At 40.1% G+C, this 21,899-nt stretch overlaps 1 protein-coding gene across 2 annotated transcripts in view; it reads right to left on the bottom strand.

Moving 5' to 3' along the window:
• Nucleotides 1-215: 215 nt before the first annotated feature.
• The window catches only part of LMNB1 (lamin B1), a 65,906-nt gene continuing 44,222 nt past the window's right edge, over nucleotides 216-21,899 (bottom strand). For both annotated transcript variants that reach the window (XM_057541344.1, XM_057541345.1), the window contains 6 exons: nucleotides 15,284-15,504; nucleotides 14,190-14,415; nucleotides 12,460-12,564; nucleotides 9,597-9,716; nucleotides 4,234-4,341; nucleotides 216-888 (listed from right to left, as the gene is read on the bottom strand). In XM_057541344.1, coding sequence (XP_057397327.1) covers nucleotides 847-888; nucleotides 4,234-4,341; nucleotides 9,597-9,716; nucleotides 12,460-12,564; nucleotides 14,190-14,415; nucleotides 15,284-15,504 — 822 coding nt within the window. In that variant the 3' untranslated portion in view covers nucleotides 216-846. The remainder of the gene's footprint in view (nucleotides 889-4,233; nucleotides 4,342-9,596; nucleotides 9,717-12,459; nucleotides 12,565-14,189; nucleotides 14,416-15,283; nucleotides 15,505-21,899) is intronic.

The raw sequence follows: 21,899 nt of genomic DNA, 5'->3' as shown, positions 1-21,899 counted from the left end.
AGAAGCCAAATTATTTTTATCAAAAGTAAAACTGAAACAACGCTTTTCTCCCCCAAAACATTTCTAAAGTTAAAAGACAGCAGATTAATATTAAAAACAGCTTTTTATTTGTTAATGTCACATAAGAAATTTAAGCAAGTTACACTATCTTAAAAAACACAACTAATGCGTTTTAGGAGAAACCCTTCCCTCCCCCCTCACCCCCCTCCCCCCATTCCCCTTGCAAATTAAGAATCTAAGAGAAGAAGTAACCATAAAACAAAGTTTTGTGGAATCCTTCATCCAGAGTGCTTACATGATGATTAGATTAATATTGCCTTCTTACAAAATTTCTCTTTTCTATTTAAAAAAAATTTTTGTAGCCTTGATAGTTTATTACAAAAAAATTCAGTACAAAATTTCAATATATTGAAAAATGCTTTTCCCTTCCCTCACAGCACCGTTATATATAGCAAAGAATAATCAAGAGCAGATTGCTAATCTAGATGGAGCAATCTTCAAATTAAACCCAGACACACAGTGGTTTATTTACCCTCCCCTCCTCATTAGAACTTAAAAAAAAACACACACATACAAAAAAAATGTCAAAAAATTTGAGGGACCCTTTTCAAACAGTACACAGTTCAGTGTCAATAATTCACATCTTGCAACAAAGTGTATGGATATGATTTCTTTTACAAAACGTTCAGTGTCAAAAAAGGAAATTAAGGCCATCAGATTCGCAGCTTAAAAATTCACATAAAGGAAATATAAAAATATTCTGTGCTTCTGAGAAGGCTCTGCACTGCATGTAGGTAAGGATTACCATATTTGTTTATTTTGAGGAAGACAGTTGACGTGAGAAGTTTACATAATTGCACAGCTTCTATTGGAACCTCTTGGGGCTCCCTGATGAGGAAAACAGAAAAAAGAATTAGTGCTAAGAAAATGGATCACGGTATTTCAAAATAAGGCAGAGATACTACAAATTCATTATTACCTAACTTCAAATGGATGTTTATTACTTCTCACTTATCCTTTTTAACCTTCTCTTATGGACTTCTCCCCCAGAATACTCCAACAAATTCCAGAACAGTGATTCTCAACTCTAGCTGCACATTCAGATCCTGAGGAGTTCTTAAAACAAAATTCTGATCTAGGTCCCTAGATCAATTAAATGAGAATTTCTGATTTTGGACTTCTCTTGTGGCACAGTGGTGAAGAATCCGCCTGCCAATGCAGGGGACAGGTTTGAGCCCTGGTCCAGGAAGATCCCACATGCCACCGAGCAGCTAAGCCCATGTGCCACAACTACTGAGCCTGTGCTCTAGAGCCCACAAGCCACAACTGCTGAGCCCGCATGCCACAACTACTGAAGCCCTCACACCTAGAGCCTGTGCTCCGCAACAAGAGAAGCCACTGCAATGAGAAGCCCGCACACCGCAACCAAGAGCAGCCCCCGCTCTCTTTAACTAGAGAAAACCCGCATGCAGCAACAAAGACCCAACGCAGCCATAAATAAATAAATAAATAAATTTTAAAAAATAAATGAGAATTTCTCATTTAACTGGGGAAGAGTATTTAGACGTAATTTTAAAACTCCCTAAGAAATTCTAATAAGCAGCTGAAGTTGAAAACTCCTATTCAATAACATCCTTTGGTAACTTAGGAAACAGGAGCTCAGTGGACGGCATTCTGAACAACCACATCAGGGAATATGGCTTGCTGGATCCTCAGCTTTCATATCCTGAAGCATCTGCATTGGGTTCGTCTTCAAATGTGAAGTCAAAACGGCTCCCTCTATCCATTTCTTTATCACTCACTAATTCCTTAAAATCTCACAACACGACTGTGAAACACCACTTGACTAAACTGAAATTGGTTTCTTGAAGGTCAACCAGAAAGACTTCTAATCAACTCGAAAGGCCACTGGATTCATTCTCTAATATGAAGTCAAAATAGCTGATCCATCCTTCCACCGTCCCTCTTTTGAACTTTGATATCATTATTTCTTCTGATCACAAAAGCTAAAAACCTCGTACATCTTTGATTTTTTTTCTTCTCCCCCTCAAGTTCGGTCACTATGCCTTAATTAATGAATCTCTATTTGCATAGTCTCTCAGTGTGTCTGCAATCTCCCTTCTACAGTCATCCCTCTGATACTGTCTCAACTTCTCCTTGTTCCAAAGTGTGGAGAAGCTCCTTCCCTAGACATTCCAGACTATGCTGACTTAACACCAACCTCCCCACTTCACTTATCTCTCACTCACACCCTACAAACACAACTGGATGGACAGATATACTTGGTGCTCAAGTCTTGACATATACCCTGTGATGAATTAAAGATCATGATAAATTCTTTGCCACTCCTCCCATTATGAGGTGGAGACTATTTACCCTCCCCTGGAATTGAAGCTGGCCTATGACCTACTTTGACTAAGAGAATATGGGCCTTTAAGAAATCTAATGCTTTCCGTTCTCACTCTCTTGGAAGCCAGCTGCCATGTTGTAAAGAAGGTTGGGCTAAACCACCAAATGATAAGAAACCACATAGAAAAAGACATGGAGAACATTCCAGCCCCCGCCAAGCTTCCAGCTGAATGCAACTGCATGACTGACTTCACTCTCCATCGTGCAGAACAAATGAACTGCCCAGTTGAGCCCAGTCAAACCACAGAGTCATAGGAATTAAGAAATCAGTTTTAAGTCACTGAGTTTTAATTTAAGGTGGCCTCCTAATGTAGCAACAGATAATTCAAACAACCACAGAACACTACCGTCTGCCTTCTAATACTCAAATAATTGCCCATCCTTCAAAATACTGGACAAGCCTATTTTCCAGAGATCTTCTCAACTGTTCTGGTGGCCTAAAGAGGCTTCTCCAGCATCTGACGTGCTACAACCCATGCTCTGAACCACTAGTCTGGCACCCTGAGATATCTCTTATGTTGTTATTTTACTTCCGGTCATCATAATGTTTCAAATAAGGGCAGGAAATGGATCTTGTACCTGCTTCTTGTTAAAGCCAAGTATAAAACACCTGTTCTTAAATATTCCTCCAAAATTTATGAGGAAGTATCCATGCCAAAAATTCATTCTACCATAACCCACCTCAAGTGGTTCTCAACTCTGGAGGCTGAACACATAAGAGAATGTTTATTTGGAGTAGGATCGGGGCTAATTAAGCAAAACAAACAGATTTATAAATCTGGAGACATGGTGACGACGTCTTATAAGGATAAGGGTAGGAATTTTGAGGAATGATCAGACTTGAACAGCTTGAGAATATAAACTGAAGGCTCATTACTTATTAATAATTCCAATTTAATTAATTAAAATCAAATTTGGAGTTTCTTTATTTCAAGGACTCTCAAAAGTCCAAGCATCAGCTAAAATCTATCTTGCAATTAAATGATTAAAAACTTAAGACAGCAAGAATTTTGCTTCACACTGAAGTTGAACATTACTTTTTTTTTTTAATCAGGTAATGATTTTTTTTTTAATTTAATTTTATTTATTTATTTTTTAGCTGTGTTGGGTCTTTGTTGCTGCACATGGGCTTTTCTCTCTAGTTGCAGCAAGCAGGGGCTACTCTTGGTTGCGGTGCACGGGCTTCTCATTGCGGTGGCTTCTCTTGTTGCAGAGCACGGGCTCTAGGCACGTGGGCTTCAGTAGTTGCAGCGTGCGGGCTCAGTAGTTGTGGCTGGCAGGCTCTAGAGCACAGGCTCAGTAGTTGTGGCTCACAGGCTTAGTTGCTCTGCAGCATGTGGGATCGTCCCTGATCAGGGCTCAAACCCATGTCCCCAGCATTGGCAGGTGGATTCTTAACCACTGTGCCACCAGGGAAGTCCCTACTCTTTGTTTTTTTAAGTTTATATGCAGATACCTGCTCCAATTTAGTCATCTAAACTCAATCAAAGAACCCTTCAATAAATAATTCTTAGCATGCATTCCAATCCATACATACTTATTTATGTGGCATACATGTCCTACCATAACATATTACATACATTATAAAACAAAAGACAAAACTGAAATTTGATATGAGAAATAAGCTTTAAAAAAGTGCTAACATTTTCTTCCAGTACCCGAATGTACTGTATCTTGAAGATCCCCTCAGGAAAAACAAACCCCACTTGGTAGATCACTGACTTAGTTCATGAAGTAATAGGGAAAAAAACAAGCTCCACTATTGGTTTTGGTTTTCATGTAATTCTGTTAATAAAATTTAAAAGACATATATTAAAGTAATACCTGCTGGTGGAAAAGTTCTTCCTCGACAGCCACTTCAGCTGTTTCTTCCTCCTCCTCTTCCTCTTCAGGTATGGTTGTTTTGAAGACTGTACTTCTTTGAGCAACCTCCTAAACACAAGAGTTTGATTTAAGTTAAAACACTATACTTTGGGATTTCCCTGGCTGTGCAGTAGTTAAGAATCCGCCTGCCAATGTGGGGGACACGGGTTCGATCCCTGGTCCCGGAAGATCCCACATGCCGTGGAGCAACTAAGCCCGTGCGCCACAACAAGGGAAGCCACCACAATGAGAAGCCCGCGCACTGCAACGAAGAGTAGCCCCCGCTGACCACAACTAGAGGAAGCCGGCGCGCAGCAACAAAGACCAACGCAGCCAAAAATAAAAAATTAATTAATTAATTAAAAAAAACCACTATACTTAAAAATCATGAAGACTGTGGGAGGGCGACATCGTTTCTTTGCATAAATTTAAGAAACAGCATTCTTACATCAGGGACTTTTTTTTTTTTTTTTAAGTGGCTCATCAGTAGCTTCAGCTACTGAACAGGAATCTTTGCATAATTAGTAGCAGTTCTTAGATTTTCAATATTCCCTACAGGGAAGCTACTGGTATCCAATTTGAAATACCTGCTGAGAAGTTTCCACTGCTTTTTATCCCATTCTGTTACTAAGAATTCTGTAAATGACTTGGCACACTAAATTCTTTCTAACGCTCAACACGAATTCAGCTTGAAGACCTGGGCTCCTAGCAAAGAGAAGGTGCTAAGCAAGTGCGGAATGCCCTGAAGTCAGAGGCTAACTGCTGCGCTCTCAGGGGCCTCGGCGGCAAGAGGGCCACCTCATGAGAGAGATGAAAAGGCAAACTTTCATTCCTTCAGCAGCTAGTTCTTCCTGAATGACACAATCAAGACACAGGAACACTGTTTACTAATAACATACTAGTGAAGTTCCAATGTACTCTGCACAAAAAAACAGATCTCCTATTATTCACTGGAGCCATAACAGAAAGTAACCATTTCCATTTTCTACTGAAAGGCGCAAATACAAATGACTTTCCTCTAGAGAATGCTGACTCGCACAAATGCAGCAGTGTTTCTGTTCAAGCACAAGGCTAACTTGATGATCTAGCAGCAAGTAAATGAGTGTGTCCTAGAGTGCTGCAGAGCGTCTAATTGTACTCTGTACCATGCATGTCCTAAGGTTACTCAAAAAAGATAACTCCAGATGAAGACACTAAAATCATGTCAGTAAAAGCTTACCTGAAATTTAACACAGACCAGCTAGTTTAAAATGGCAGAGGAAGAAAACCAGAGAACAGTGACAGAGAAATGAGAGTTCTATTTACAACGTGTCCACATATATATTTTATAAATGAAGTAAGGTAGTACAGTAGTATTTTGTAGGGAATTTTGATTATTGTTGCACGGCCGAGGAAGATGGACCATTTTGAGTCTGAATTAGCCAGAAACTTCAATTCTGTGAGATCAGTCTGTGTTTATACACACAAATAGTCTTTTCACAAATAACATTTGCTTTAACCAAATTAGTACTAATAAAAAAGCATGTGAATCCTTAGATCAATTACAACTCTTTGAACTAAGATATCCATTGGGGGATGATGGCATACAAAACAGAAAAAAGATTCCCAAAAAGTTTTCAGAGTACCTAACTTCCCTCAACTCATCTTAAAATGAGGAAAGAAAAGTCAAATAAAATCTGTTATAGAATTCTCACATTTCAGCTTCTAGCAACTCATGACAGTGTATACATCCCATATGGAAACACTGGCTCTTAGAGCTCGTGATGAAGCACCAGACTATGAGCCTCAAATGAGCTTAGAAAACAGCAACTTGCCCAACTTCATTAATTATGAATAATTAACTGACTTTAATGTAAGCCTGGTGTTAAGCACTTTTCATTTGACAACATTTAAAAATCAGTTAATCTAATGCAGAAAGCCTGTATGGAATATAAGTGAGCTAAATAAATGTCGACAAATTTAAATAGAAAAATAATAAAACAAATTTAGAACCAAAAGTTGCTGGGAGGTTTAGGCCCAGGAAATTATTAGTCAAGGTGCTAAAAGACAAACGTCTTTACCAAAAAAACTCCTCTCAGCAAGACACCCAACACTATCAAGTGCCCTGGAAGGCACACATAAATGGTCTTTATCAACATGCCATGGGTCTGCCTGGGTAAAGCCCTGGGCACATAAAGGTACACCCATCTCCCCTGCAGTGCAGCAGGGCCAGCTAGCGCCAGCTCACGTGCTGCCTCTTCAACTCTGTGCTCAGTCACATCGTGTGGGTAGCCTGAAATCACCACAGTTCAGCAAATACTAAAAATCAAGGCAGTTTTTGTTGATGAAGGAGCTGACTGTTAAACTAGAATATCTCTGTATACATAAGTGATCATCTCCATATACAAAAATTTCAGTGATGCCTATATTCTAGAAGGTACAGAGAGACTGCTTTATTTTTTATTTCCCTCATTAAAAAAACATTTTATTTTTCCATGGTGACATTTGCTGTTTTTCATCCCTAGGACCACCCCTCCCCGGCCATTTCTCAGTAAGAGCCCCCACTGTTACCTGGGTACCCTCTCTCCCATGGAGATGTGACATGTGTGTCACGAGCTGAGTGTGATCTAGCCATGGAGAAGGCTCAAGCTCTAACTCTGTTCTCTTGACTCCAGGAACTGGCTCAGAGGTGGGCACGTGACCCAGGCTGGTACTACGAGAGCAAAGCCCAGACGAGGACCGGACTAGGCACAATGCTCTTGCCCACGACAAGTAAACCTAGAATGATGCACCTCCGAGAGCAGCCGGCAGCTACCTTGCATCCGTGAGGGAGACACTCAGGAAACAGACAACAGAAAGATCCTTGGGGACACTGGGTGAGCCAATGGATCAAGTCCACTATCTCTGGATGGTTGGTTTTGTGAACTCATATATTCCCATTATTTTAAAGCCAGTTTAATTGGGTTTCCTGATATCGCCAATGTCTCAGCCAGAAAATATATGTAAAAAAATTAAACTGACTTAAGCCAATTACCTACAATCTTACAGGAAAGTGGTCTTTATGGTGGTAATTATGAATTATTATAAATATGGTCTGGGACCTATTAATAAACATGGTCTCACAAAATTAAATGAATAAATGCCAAAAGTACTTGCCTGACAATCACAGAAATAAGAACTGTATTCATAATACTTTCCTCATTTCTGACAGAGGTCACTTCATAGAGCCTAACAAGCAGAATGCAGAAGTTTATTAAAAGAACAGGAAAACAAACCAACCAAATAATCCATTATAGAATTCAGTGGTTTGAATTATGAAGGGAAACCTGAGCTTCATTCAGCTTAATTGAAACATCACTGGTAATACGACCTCCAGACATATCCCATGTCATGGCATCTACTTTTTCACTTGTATCTATTTTGTGTGCTTTTAAACTCGCTGTATTCCAAATATCCTCCTATAAGATCATTTCTAACTTGGAACATATTTTCACACAGAAAAAGGTGGTGACAAGATTCCATGGTTCACGAAAACCTATTTCATCTACCATGGCCCCTTAAAACCGTGCTTTTCAATCTGGGCAAATCGCCACTCGTAACACTGTTCTGAAAGAGACATGTATTCTGCCAGTTTCAGATGTCGAAGGAACTACCAGCATAGGAGCTGCAGTAATTTCAGCACTTGGGCAGCAGCACCGGTGACAACTGGGAAGAATTCCAAAGTGCCGAAGGCAAAAAGCAAGCAGGGCTCCACACAGAGAACAGGAGGAGATTTGGCTCCTCGAAGTCTGTGAATTCTGGAAGGCATCTGTAAACGCCCACACCCTGAGAACCTAGCAAGTATTTGGAGGTGAACTGTACTGAGGTTTACAGTGGAAAACATCAGATGCCCTTTCATTTTCAACCTCAGTCTGAGATCAAGGGCATTCTTCATTCAGCAGACAGTGAATTCCTTACTAAGAGCAGTCTAAACACCAGCAGATGGCTGGGCAGAGGACTTCTCATATGCAAACACCTCGGACCCCCAGAATGAATGCTATTAATTACACTTTATTTCTCTGAACTTAAGGTCCATGTTTGATTTTCCTAAAATTTTATCCAGTAATTTCTCATTAAGTGCCTATTATGTGCCAGGAAAAATCAGAACAGGTCCTTGCCCTTGACATGCTTATTACTCTAGTGAGAGAGGACAACGTGACAAGCTAGACAAGGTCTGTGCCTGGCACTATGGGAGCAGAGAAGGAACCCCCAAGGAGATGCTGTACTTTGACCTGAAACCACGCCATCCTTTGAAGACACTTTCATCTCTTGGTATGTGTGCGTGGCTGGGGGAATTTGGGAGTGTCTTTATGTGACAGTGGGGGTAGGTAAGGTTCTTTGACAAGAGTTCTAGGACTGACGTGTTGAAAATATACACATCAAGCAAATGTACACTCCACAATCCTTAAACTCAGTTTCAAGAGCATGCTGAAAGCCAGTAACAAGGTTAATAACATAAGCATTTACTAGAGGCCAGATACTATTCTGACCATTTCCCAAGGATTGTCTCATTTATATTATTCTCATTATATTATTACCTTATTTATATTAGTTATCTTGTTATTATTATCTCCATTTTAAAATGATGAAACTAAGAGAGGTGAAGGAACTTACCCAAAGTCACAAAGTCACTGGGCAGTGAAGACAGAAACAGGACACAGACTGACTCTGGAACCTGTGCTAACAACCAGAACTACAAGACACTCATAGTTCATTCCTAAAACCTGGAGTTAGCATCACTTTCATTGACTCAGGAGCCTTGGTCTGATTTAAGCAATCAGTTACTTCACATTTAAATTTGATTTTTGAAAAGAAATCACACTTGCATGATGAACTCTCAGGTGAAACTGACACTGTGGTACGAACATAGAGAAGAGTCTGGTGGTTGCCAAGGGGGTGGGGGTTGGGGGAGGGATGGAGTGGGAGGGTGGGATGAGCAGATGCAAACTATTATATATAAAACAGATAAACAACAAGGTCCTATTGCATAGCACAGGGAACTATATTCAATATCCTATGATAAACCATAATGGAAAAGTATTTTAAAAAAAGAATGTACACAGGAATTCCCCGGCAGGCCAGTGGTTAGGACTCCACGTTCTCACTGCCAGTGGCTGGGTTCAATCCCTGGTTGGGGAACTAAGATCCCACAGGCTGCGTGGCGTGGCCAAAAAAAAAAATGTACATCTATGTATAACTGAATCACTCTGCCGTACAGCAGTAATTAACACAACATTGTAAGTCAACTATACTTCAATGAAGAAAAAAGAACTGACACTGTGGTGGTACCAATAAAATGACCATACCTCTCCCTGAGAATTTTTCAATATAACCTTCACATCTTCGCCAGTGCCCCAAGAGTTCTGGTTCTTCCAGATGAGGTCGGTGGGAGGACTGGCTGTGACACCGGCATTTGCAGCCCAGATCTAGAAAGAAAAAAGGAAATCAGTCTACACAGAGCCCAGCTCTCCCATGTGCCACTAACAACATAATGATGAGACTTTAACACCTTGTAAGAGGACTGATTCTAAAAGTTCCAGAATTATGGCCTAGCTTTAGACTTGCTATATTAACTAGCTGTATATCCCATAGAGCTTAGCTAGGCCTCAGCTTCCCAGTCTGATAAATAAAAATGTTGACACACAGGACTCTGAAGTGAAGTTGCCTAGATTCACATCCTAGCTTGCCTACATGCCAGCTCACCTTGAGCAAGCTACCTTACTTACCCTCCAATGGGACAGAAATGGTACTGATAATACACGGGACTGCTGTGAAGAAAAATGATTACCCACATGGAGGAGATGGCTGACTCAATGAATATAAGCTCTCACTGTTAGCATTCTATTATTCTACGGGTTTCATGAGCCATCCTTCCTTCCATCCTTCATGAGCCTTCTACCCCTTCCAATGGTATCCTCCACCTGCCTATAGCAGGAATTGAGATGACTAACTTCTCTCAAAAGCTCTGCAGCAGACAGCCTATCTAGAATATTCTAATGGAAAGTGGTATATATCCAACCAGAGACAGTGTCATAATACCCCAGTGTCTGAGTCTGAATTCCAAAAAGAATTCAGGAAACAGACAAATAACCCATTATTCAATGGAAAATATGACTGCTACAGAAATAGGCAAAAGAAACAGAAAGAGTTCCCTTTTCATAAGCAGGGAAATTCTGCAACATTTTTTATGTATTTACTGGCAGAAGAGCATTGGTAGAACAGGGAACACTTGAGAGTTAGAAAACCTTGGGTTTGTATCATGGACGTAACACTACACCTCTACAAACCTCTATGTCCTCACCTGTAGGGACACTACTACCAGTCCTGATCTTTCTAAAAGACCATATGAAAAGAGACAGCAAAGTTTTGTACTCCATAAATTGTCTTGCAATATAAAAGGCCATATGATGGCAGAATGAAGACTGGAGATAGCATAAGCAGGTGTTTTTTTAAATGGGGAGAAAACCTTATCAATTACTAATAAGGAGAGACCCCTTCCTCTTAATGTGCTCACTTGAAGCTTCCAGATCTTCCATCACCATTATAAATGGAAAGGGGCAAGGAGCATTACTAGGATAAAACTGAAAAGAGAACTGGATCTGGGCTGACTTTCAGATTATGTGGAATGTTAATCTAACCTCAAGCTATACTTTTCACTAGTCCATATGGAATCATACAGTTGGTTTAGTGTTTAATAATAATCGTAACACGTCAGTAAGCTTACTGGGTAATTTAACCTAAAACTAATATGTCCTAGAGCTGTGTCGTTCAATATGGTAGCCATATGTGGCTTGTGAGCACTTGAAACACGGCTAGTCCCAACTGAGGTGTGCTGTAAGGGTATCTCGAAGTGTCAAGATTTAGTTTAAAAAAAAAAAAGGGACTTCCCTGGTGGTCCAGTGGTTTAGACTCCACGCTCCCAAAGCAGGGGGCCCGGGTTCAATCCCTGGTCAGGGAACTAGATCCCGCATGCCGCAACTAAGATCCTGCATGCCACAACTAAATATCCCGCATGCTGCAACGAAGATCCTGTGGGCCGCAACTAAGACCCAGTGCAGCCAAATAAATAAATAAAGATATTTTTTTAAAGTGATCTAATAACTTTTATATTCATCAGATGTTGAAATGATAATATTTTAGATACATTGGGTTAAATTTAAAACATAGTTCTAAAGTTAATTTCACATTTTTCTTTTTCACTTGTTTTTAATGTGGCTACAAGAAAATTTAAAATTACATAGTAGTTCCCTTACTTCTGTTCTGGAGTTTTAAACTGATCTTTGCTATTGCCCTGCCTTGTACAATTTTACAGAAATATCACTTATGATTACCACATTCCAAAGAGCTTCTTAACACATTTATGCCAGCTACCAAAGGAAAAAAAAATGCCTTACATTTTTTTATGTGAAAATTGAGTTCTCCACTAGACCTATAGAATATATGTATCTATTTAGTCACTGAGGAACTGTATCCAGTGGAAAAAGCAGATGATTGGCATAGTGGTTTTATACTTTTAAAGAGATAAAGGGCACACTCAAATCTGAATCTTCTGAATTAAAAATGTCAGATTCTTTCCATCACATTATGCAGCTTCTGTAAGACACATAATAGGACTGAGCAATTTTCTCTCACTACAATAATTACTAAAGAGAAGAAAAGATAGCATGGTTAGGATATCTGTTCCAATTTTTACCCGTTACTACAAAATTAGCATCTGATATTTTCACAATGTGGTGGCAAGTTCTATGAATACACTTTTTAAAAGAGAAGTTCTAACCTGTTTGAGCCTTTGATCTTAAACACTTAGTAAGGTCTGTATCAATCATAAAATCTTAAACATGTATTTAATATTTTTAAAAAGGAATTGACAAAAGGAGATAGTCACCTCAACTTCTTTAGGGATGGGGGGGTGTCAGCTGTTAATTTCTACTGGAGTAGATAAAATAAAAATAATTCAAAGGTCAATTCTTTCACTTTTAATAGTCAATTACCACTCTCAATAACAAAGAATTTTTAAAATCTTTAAGAGCACTTTAATTCCCTAATAATGTCAAAAACATTTTAATGCACATTTTTAAAATGCTTCTCTTTAAGCCAAAATGGTTTTAATTACTTTAACTATTGGTTAAGACAATGAAGTTAAATTAAATGATGACTAAATTAACTTACTGTAACAGTCTGGCCTGCCTTCAGCACATATCTTGAGGTATATTTGTAACTGACTGATGTGTCCCCAATTTTTCTGATCATCTCCCAGCCTCCCATTGGTTGATCCTATTGAAAGAACAAAATAAAACAAGGTCACTTCAAATACGCAAAAAGTTATGGAGTAATCAAATAAATCAATCCATAGGCAGTTAAACTAAGACAACTTTACGACTGTCTTCCCATGGTTCATATTTTCCTACTATGAAAAGAAAACATGGTATTGTCATTCAGCAAAACAGAAACTTTGACAATGCTGCAGTTTTAATTATTAAGGTGTTTAATTTTAAAGAGGACAAAACTGCAAGAAAAGGGATGTGAACCAAATTAAATGGTGATATTCAATGCTAGAACAGGTATATAATTTAAATTTACAATATAATCTAGCTTCATAACCACCATTATAAACATCTAATTTTTGATTGCTTTAAGCTTTTAAAATATACACACATAAAGCTTGGAAAGAGAAGGAAGAAAATATGCCTTTTTTCTTCTCCATCTGTACCACTTCTGCCCATATTTAACTCCTACCTTAAAGCATAAGGGGCTCAAAAATGGTCAGTGACATAATGAGCCAGTCCCAAGTGCTGGCTCTCAACGCTAGCCCGCAGGCTGCCCAGAGCTGCCTGACCCTCCTGAGGAACCGTGCAGGGTATTAAAGCAATTAGCTGAATTAATTTATTTATATCCATCTCTAACTCAAAGACAGGAGTAAACAAGGCTGAGAGCCAGCTCCAGAATAGCTCCACAAAGCACAGCAATGCCTTTTGAAAAACAGCCAAACTACTGCAATGGAGTAGCAGAGGCTACTCTGTTCTTTAGTTTCTAAAGTCGTGATTAAGAGGGCTTAGAACCTATTGTCTTCCATATCAGAACTGCTAAAGCTCCTTTGCCCATCCAAAGTACTTATTCATCCACATGCAAGATAGTTTCAATAGCTCTGGTGAGAAAAGGAGTGATTTTACAAACATTTTACAAATCCTGAACATGCTTCTGGAAGTGACATCCACCCCACTGCATCCCCACTACATCCCAGACCTGCCTTCCTCTGGCATCACCTGATACCCCTTCACGACCCCAGCTCAATGATGCCTAGCCAGGGTCTTCCCAAGACCTCCACTACTGAGCTCTCGAAAGCCCCAGCGCAAAAGTTCAGGATTCCCTGCTATGAATATTTTATGTTTACTTTTAAACAAATAATTTCAATATAGGGCTTCATACTAGTCTTGATATAAATTAAATCAGTACTATTCATTCGTTTGTTTAGAGAGAAAAACACTCCCTACACGTGTCCGACTCTGGGCTCATGTTTCCTTCCTTCCATAAAATTAACAGCTGGGAAAGAATATCTACCATCTATACCCATAATCTAACTTCTTCACAAATCTGGCTAGGACAGGGAATATTAATAATTCATCCTTAGGAAGGCCACGGTGACAAAATGACCAGATGTGAAAAAAAGCCCTCGCTCTCTAAAGAAGAGCTAAAGAATAAAATCTTTAAACTACTAAGCACACCATCCCTCTTCCTCCTCCTATTTAAATTTATACTACACTTCATGAATTTAGGTTAAAAAGGAGAGGGAAACTCTTATTCCACGAAGACTGAATCCAAATAAAGGCTGAGGAGTTATTACAATTGCAAGCCACCAATCAGCAAAGCCACGCTGGACAAAAAGGGGTCTGTGTTTCCACCTGTTCGGAAGTGTTCTTCAAGCGGATAAATTTCCCATCAACATCTATCTCTTCAATGCAGACATTCCCAGTGGCTGAGGCAGAATGAGAGATGCTGACACTACTGCTGGCCTCGGATTCTTCCACGTCCACTCTCTTCCGCTTCCCTCTGGTTGTACGCACGCTGCGACTCGAGGATGCGCGTGATACTGTCACACGGGAAGAAGGGCTCGGAGAGAGCTTCAATCTACATGGAGGAATAAAACACTCCAATTATGAAACGCATATGCCCTTCCTACCTTAAAAAAGAGGATATTAATATCCTGCACATGCATTACTAAAGCAAAACATTAATGACAATCTGTTAGACAAAGCCAACATACACATCTTAACGAAGAGAAACTTATTTGTGCTACAATGCCTACTGTCGTAATACTTTTTTTTCTTTTTAAAAAAGTATTATTTGAATGTTTGAGGTAGGAATAGACTATAACCATAATGCAGGAAGTTTGGAAAACCAGGGGGTGGGGAGATGAGGGGAGGACATTGGGGTGAACATGTCATCTACCACCACCCTACCACAACCCCTGTTACATTCAGTATACTTTCCTTAAGTTTTTCATACCTGCATTTTCTTTTTACAAAATTACAATCACAATGTATACAATACTGAAATTAAATGGCTTTTATTCTAAATCAGACACTTTCCCTTTGGAACTTTTTTCTCAGAAAAGGTATAAAAGGATTAATACACTAACCAGATTTTGAAAAATAAGTATAAAGTCTCTTTCAGCAAATCTGATATTTTGCAACATATTAAATTATCAAAACATTTTAAATCTCAAAGGAAAGACTCTATCCTGACACAGTTCAACTCTATCCTGACAGAGTTCAGCATTTAAAATAATAAGACTGTTTGAACATCTTCTATTGTTGAGGTAAAAGTATGATCTATTACTACCTATCTCTACAGCTAGGTATTAAAAGAAACAAGAAAATATTTAAAGTTGCCTTAATTGTTAAAAAAACCCAAAAAACCTATTTACTTTTCTTTAAATAGAAAGGGTGGGGGCAAAAAGCAGACTATGAGGTAGGGTGACAACTAAGTTACTCACCTCTCTTCTTCGCCTTCTAAGAGCTTCCTGTACGCACTGATTTCCATGTCCAGGGCCAACTTTACATCAAGAAGTTGTTCATAATCATTCAGCTGTTGCTGCATCTGATCCCGGATTTCCGCCATCTCTCTCTCTTTGTCAGACAGCATGCGGCGAGAGTTGTCTCTTTCTTTAGCAAGCAAGTCCTCCAACTCTTGAATCCTCTCCAAACATGCTCTAGACTTAAGATTCAAGGGAACACATTTACTTTCTAGGAACATTCCAACATTAGCACAAGGCAGCTATTCTAAACTATTTCCTGGACTGGAACAAATCCAATCTCTGACACCAGAATCCAAGAAAATTTTTATTTTAAGAAATTAAAAACCAAAATTTCTCCAATACAAAATACAGCCCTCAGGAAAGTTTTATCTTATAAAAAGGCTAGAAAAAGATATATTCATCAAATGTGTCATAAATGTACATATAATTTTTCTTTACTTGACCAAATAAAACAAAATTGTAAGCTGTGGTTTTAGTAAAAGTCAAGTCTGGCTCCCCTACAAACCGTTTAGCTCAAAAGTATAAAGTAACAAAAGTAAAGAATTAAAAGATAGAAAACTCATTGACAAAAGAAACCTAGTATCTTATGGAGAATTGCTGCAACTATTCAGAAACTGAAGAAAAGCGATTCCGGTTACCACTTCAGAACTGTTGTTCTTTCCCACACTCAATCAGCATGCAAAGACTATATGATATACAGTAGTCTGGAAATATTATTGTAAACATAGAAACTTCATATTTGGTATTAAAAAAATGAAAAATCACACATCCTATACCAGAAGGTTCATCTTAGAAACGCTGTGGTTCACTAGGTATTATTCATCTGTATTTCTCCCAGACAGAATTCATCTCCATAACCTCAGAAAATTACAAAGGTAATCAACTCAGAAAGACTGATGTATAGCTTAGGCCCTTAAATCACAAGTACCTGCGCATCAAAGCAGGAGAGAAAGGGCACATACTGAGCAAAAGTTAAATCGAGAAGGCTAAAGATAAAAAGGAGCTCTATGTTATGCAGAAACACTACACTCCAGGTTAGTGAATTTATTTCTCACAGGGGTACAGATTAAAAAATTTGAAACTGCTTTGCATGTATACTGGGGCTGGACAAATAGGTAAACGGGATGGCAGAAACCAGGTTTCTTACTCTCAGAGAGCAGTTACAGGTAAGCAAGGAAGGAAGCCTAAAGTGAACCCAGTGGTACAGGGTTAGAGTCAGAGACATATGTATAAACTCTTGGTTACCTTAATATAAACACAAGTGGACAGAGATACAATTACAGATAAATGTGTAAACATGGGTTAGCATATACACATTTATTACCTAGCTCTGCCCACAAGCAGGCCTAGAAGCAATGACACCCCAATACCAATGAGCATATTCAGTGCCCAGATCTTAATTTCTAGATGCCACTCTCCAATAAAAAGAACGAGGGCCACTTGCAGAAATAGCTGATTCTAGTGCTGGGGCAGGGAAAATACAAGATGAGCCTAGAGCATCTTATAGAACCAGAAAGTAAAGAAGTGCTCAAAAAAAGGGGGAACATGGTAGCCAATCTGACAGAACTCCTTATAGCCAAAGCTAGAACAATCTGAGCCAATAAAACAATGTAGTATTTGATTACAGCCCATATTATAAAAACATTTCCATGAGTCCATACTGATATAAACAAATGAATGAATAAATAAATATACAAATAGGGGGAAAAAAAGATGAATCTTTACAAAAGAATTCCATTTAACAGAGGTAAATACTTTCTTCAGGATGTGGAGCTAAATTCCTGCCCTTTACCCTTGAGAGTGGGATGGACTTAGTGACTTGCTTCCCAAGAACAGAGTATGGAAAGGCAAAAATAGTAACTTAACAGTGGAGAAACCTGGCAAACACCGTCCTAATCAATGATGAGGGTTAACATCACCAGTGACGTTGTGTGTACGTCACGTAATCCCTGATATGATGTAACAAGAAGGGCACTTAAAATCCGTAACCCCAGGCTGATCATGAGAAAAGCACCAGACAAACTTAGGTTGGGGGACAGTCTACAGGACACCTGGCCAGTTCTTCTCAAGACTGTCAAGGTCATGAAAAACAAAGAAAGCCTAAGAAACTGTCACAGACCACAGGAGACTTACAGAGACCTGTGGTATCCTAAAACACAAAAACTACAGTAATAGAAAATCTGGTAAAATCCAAACAGCCTAGAGTCTAGTTGATAGTAACATACCAATGTCAGTGTCTTAGTTTTGACAAATGAACCACAGTCACCTAAGATGCTAACAATGGGGGAAAACTCAGGGAGGGAGATAGGGGAACTGTCTGTACCAGCTTTCTAACTTTTCTGTAAATCTACAATTATGCCAAAATAAAAAGGTTATTTAAAAAATAATCAACCAGGGACTTCCCTGGTGGCGCAGTGGTTAAAAATCCGCCTGCCAATGCAGGGGGCTTCAATCCCTGGTCGGGGAAGATCCCACATGCCACGGAGCAACTAAGCCCGTGCACCACAACTACTGAGCCTGTGCTCTAGAGCCCGCGCACCACAACTACTGAAGCCGGTGCACCCTAGAACCCGCACGCCGCAACTACTGAGCCCACGTGCCGCAACTACTGAAGACAGCACGCTCTAGGGTCAGCATGCTGCAACTACTGAAGCCCATGTGCCTAGAAACCATGCTCTGCAACAAGAGAAGCCACCACATTGGCAAGCCTGCACACTGCAACGAAGAGTAGCCGCCGGTCACTGCAACTAGAGAAAGCCCACGCAGCAACGAAGACCCAACACAGCCAAAAACTTTTTTTTAATTAAAAAAAAAAAATCAACCAATCAATTTATTAAAATCCAGAGACATTCTATATCAGAAGCAGGCATTCATCTCAAGAGTGATACTAAACAAAATCCTGCCTCAGAGAACTTGCATTTAACTGCATTTGCAAAAAAACAGGCTATAAACTGAGAAATCCATTTTTTCTCCCTCTCAGGCTTATTATTTTTTTGGAGGAAGAAAATATAAGAAGTGTAAAATGTGTCCTCTTTGGGAACTCCCTGGCGGTCCAGTGGTTAGGATTCCTCACTTCCACTGCAGGGGGCATGGGTTCGATCCCTGGTCGGGGAACTAACATCCCGCAGGCCACGTGGTGTGGCCAAAAACATAAATAAAACGTCTCCTCTTCAATCAATCTCTTCACTTTTATCTCCCATGTGGGAGAAAGACAGATGGGCAACAAGGTGGAATCTAAAGGGACATAAACCACCCAAGATTCAGACTTAACTTCTGAGCCTCAATTTGTAAACACCAAAATGTCTCTATTTGTCCGCCTTTGATGTTATAGAGTTCTTTAAGAGGGAAAAAAATCACAATCTAGGTATAAATAAGTTTTAAAGTTACTCTGAGTCGTTTTGTATTTTAAATAGAAATAGTTAAATGTAGTTTAAATAGCTGCTCTACACCTGCTTTGTAGTGAAATACAAAGAACACAACATGAGAGATAGACCTAGATTCTTCTTCCTGATTCTGCCATTAACTGTAACATACCTCACTAAACTGGTATCCACGTTAGGAAAATGAAGAGGTCTAACTAAACTATCTGTTAAGATTCTGCCTGTAACTCTACAGGCAGATACAGTTAATATTTTACTAACTGGTTTCTAATGGTCTTGGGTTTTCTTTGTTTTAAAGTATGTAACATACTTGTACCAGTTTATTATGATCTAGCTGCAACAGAAGTTTCCAGAGTTCGGGTGTTAGAAAAACAAAAAGTAGAGGTGCTTTCAAGTGCCACTGGAGACTCTTTGGCCACTCAGTCTCTGACCAATCAATTAATTTGGCCAAAGTCAAACATCTAGATAGAAATGAAAGAAATGCTATAAGCAATGTATGAAACTCCTAATTCCAAAACATAATACCACTATCATAAATATATCTTAAAAAATATTTTCTAAGTCAGCATTTTAAAGGCTATGTCAGGAAGATCTTCAAGATGGCAGAGGAGTAAGACATGGAGATCACCTTCCTCCCCACAAATACATCAGAAATACATCTACATGTGGAACAACTCCTACAGAACACCTACTGAACACTGGCAGAAGACCTCAGACTTCCGAAAAGGCAAGAAAATCCCCACGTACCTGGGTAGGGCAAAAGAAAAAAGAAAAAACAGAGACAAAAGAATAGGGACGGGACCTGCACCAGTGGGAGGGAGCTGTGAAGGAGGAAAAGTTTCCACACACTAGGAAGCCCCTTCACTGGGGGAGTCGGGGAGGTGGGTCAGGGGGGAAGCTTTGCAGCCACAGAGAAGAGCGCGGCAACAGGGGTGCAGAGGGCAAAGCAGAGAGATTCCTGCACAGAGAATCGGTGCCGACCAGCACTCACCAGCCCGAGAGGCTTGTCTGCTCACCCCCCGGGGCAGGTGGGGTCTGGGAGCTGAGGACAGGGCTTCAGAGGTCAGACCCCAGGGAGAGGACTGGGGTTGGCTGCGTGAACACAGCCTGAAGGGGGCTAGTGCACCACAGCTAGCTGGGAGGGAGTCCGGGAAAAAGTCTGGACCTGCCTAAGAGGCAAGGGACCACTGTTTCAGAGTGCGTGAGGAGAGGGGATTCAGGGCACCACCTAAACGAGCTCCAGAGACGGGCGCGAGCCGCGGCTATCAGCGCGGACACCAGAGACGGGCATGAGACGCTAAGGCTGCTGCTGCAGCCACCAAGAATCCTGTGTGCAAGCACAGGACACTATCCACACCGCCCCTCCCGGGAGCCTGTGCAGCCTGCCACTGCCAGGGTCCCGAGATCCAGGGACAACTTCCCCGGGAGAACACACGGCACGTCTCAGGCTGTTGCAATGTCATGCTGGCCTCTGCCGCCGCAGGCTCGCCCCGCATCCGTACCCCTCCCTCCCCCGGCCTGAGTGACCCAGAGCCCCCAAATCAGCTGCTACTTTAACCCTGTCCTGTCTCAGCAAAGAACAGACACCTTCAGGCGACCTACACGCAGAGGCAGGGCCAACTCCAAAGCTGAACCCCAGGAGCTGTGCAAACAAAGAAGAGAAAGCGAAATTTCCCCCAGAAGCGTCATGAGCAGCAGATTAAATCTCTACAATCAACTTGTTGTACCCTGCATCTGTGGAATACCTGAATAGACGACGAATCATCCCAAAATTGAGGCGGTGGACATCAGGAGCAACTGTAGACTTGGGGTATGCTTTCTACATCTAATTTTTTTTCTGGTTTTACATTTATCTTAGTTTACTATTTAGAGTTTATTATCATTGGTAGATTTGTTTATTGATTTGGTTGCTCTCTTCCTTTTTTTTTAGTATATAGATATATACAATATTTTCCTTTTTATCTTTTTCTGTGTATGTGTATGCTTCTTCGTGAGATTTTGTCTGTACAGCTTTGCTTTTACCATTTGTCCTAGGATTCTGTCTGTCTGTTTTTTCTTTTTTTTGTTTTTTTTACTAGTATAGTTTTTAACGTGTGTTATCATTGGTGGATTTGTTTTTTGGTTTGGTTGCTCTCTTCTTTCTTTCTTTTTTTAAAATTTTATGTTATTTTTAATAATTTCTTTATTTTTCATTTTAATAACTTTATTTTTTTCCTTTTTTTTGAATTTTTGAATTTTATTTTATTTATTTTTTTATACAGCAGGTTCGTCTTAGTTATCCATTTTATACATATTAGTGTATATATGTCAATCCCAATCTCCCAATTCATCACACCACCACCACCACCCCCCACCACTTTCTCTTTCTTCTCCCTTTTCCTCTGAGCCGTGTGGCTAACAGGGTCTTGGTGCTCCAGCCGGGTGTCAGGCCTTTGCCTCTGAGGTGGGAGAGCCAAGTTCAGCACATTGGTCCACCAGAGACCTCCCAGCTCCACGTATTATCAAACAGCAAAAGCTCTCCCAGAGATCACCATCTCAACGCTAAGACCCAGCTCCACTCAACGACCAGCAAGCTCCAGTGATGGACACCCTATGCCAAACAACTAGCAAGACAGGAACACAACCCCACCCATTAGCAGAGAGGCTGCCTAAAATCATAATAAGTTCACAGACACCCCAAAACACACCACCAGATGCGGTCCTGCCCACCAGAAAGACAAAATCCAGCCTCATCCACCAGAACACAGGCACTAATCCCCTCCACCAGGAAGCCTGCACAACCCACTGAACCAACCTTAGCCACCGGGAGCAGACACCAAAAACAACGGGTACTACGAGCCTGCAGCCTGTGAAAAGGAGACCCCAAACGCAGTAAGTTAAGCAAAATGAGAAGACAGAAATACACAGCAGATGAAGGAGCAAGGTGAAAACCCACCAGACCAAACAAATGAAGAGGAAATAGGCAGTCTACCTGAAAACGAATTCAGAGGAATGATAGTAAAGATGATCCAAAATCTTAGAAACGGAATGGAGAAAATACAAAAAATGTTTAACAAAGACCTAGAAAAACTAAAGAGCAAAACAAACAATGATGAACAACACAATAAATGAAATTAAAAATTCTCTAGAAGGAATCAATAGCAGAATAACTGAGGGAGAAGAACGGATAAGGGACCTGGAAGATAAAATAGTGG

The sequence above is a fragment of the Balaenoptera acutorostrata genome, chromosome 2 (genome assembly GCF_949987535.1).
Source record: "Balaenoptera acutorostrata chromosome 2, mBalAcu1.1, whole genome shotgun sequence".
In the NCBI taxonomy this organism is placed as follows: domain Eukaryota; kingdom Metazoa; phylum Chordata; class Mammalia; order Artiodactyla; family Balaenopteridae; genus Balaenoptera; species Balaenoptera acutorostrata.
The sequence above is the reverse complement of the archived record's forward strand: the minus strand, read 5'-3'. Positions and strand labels throughout refer to the sequence as shown.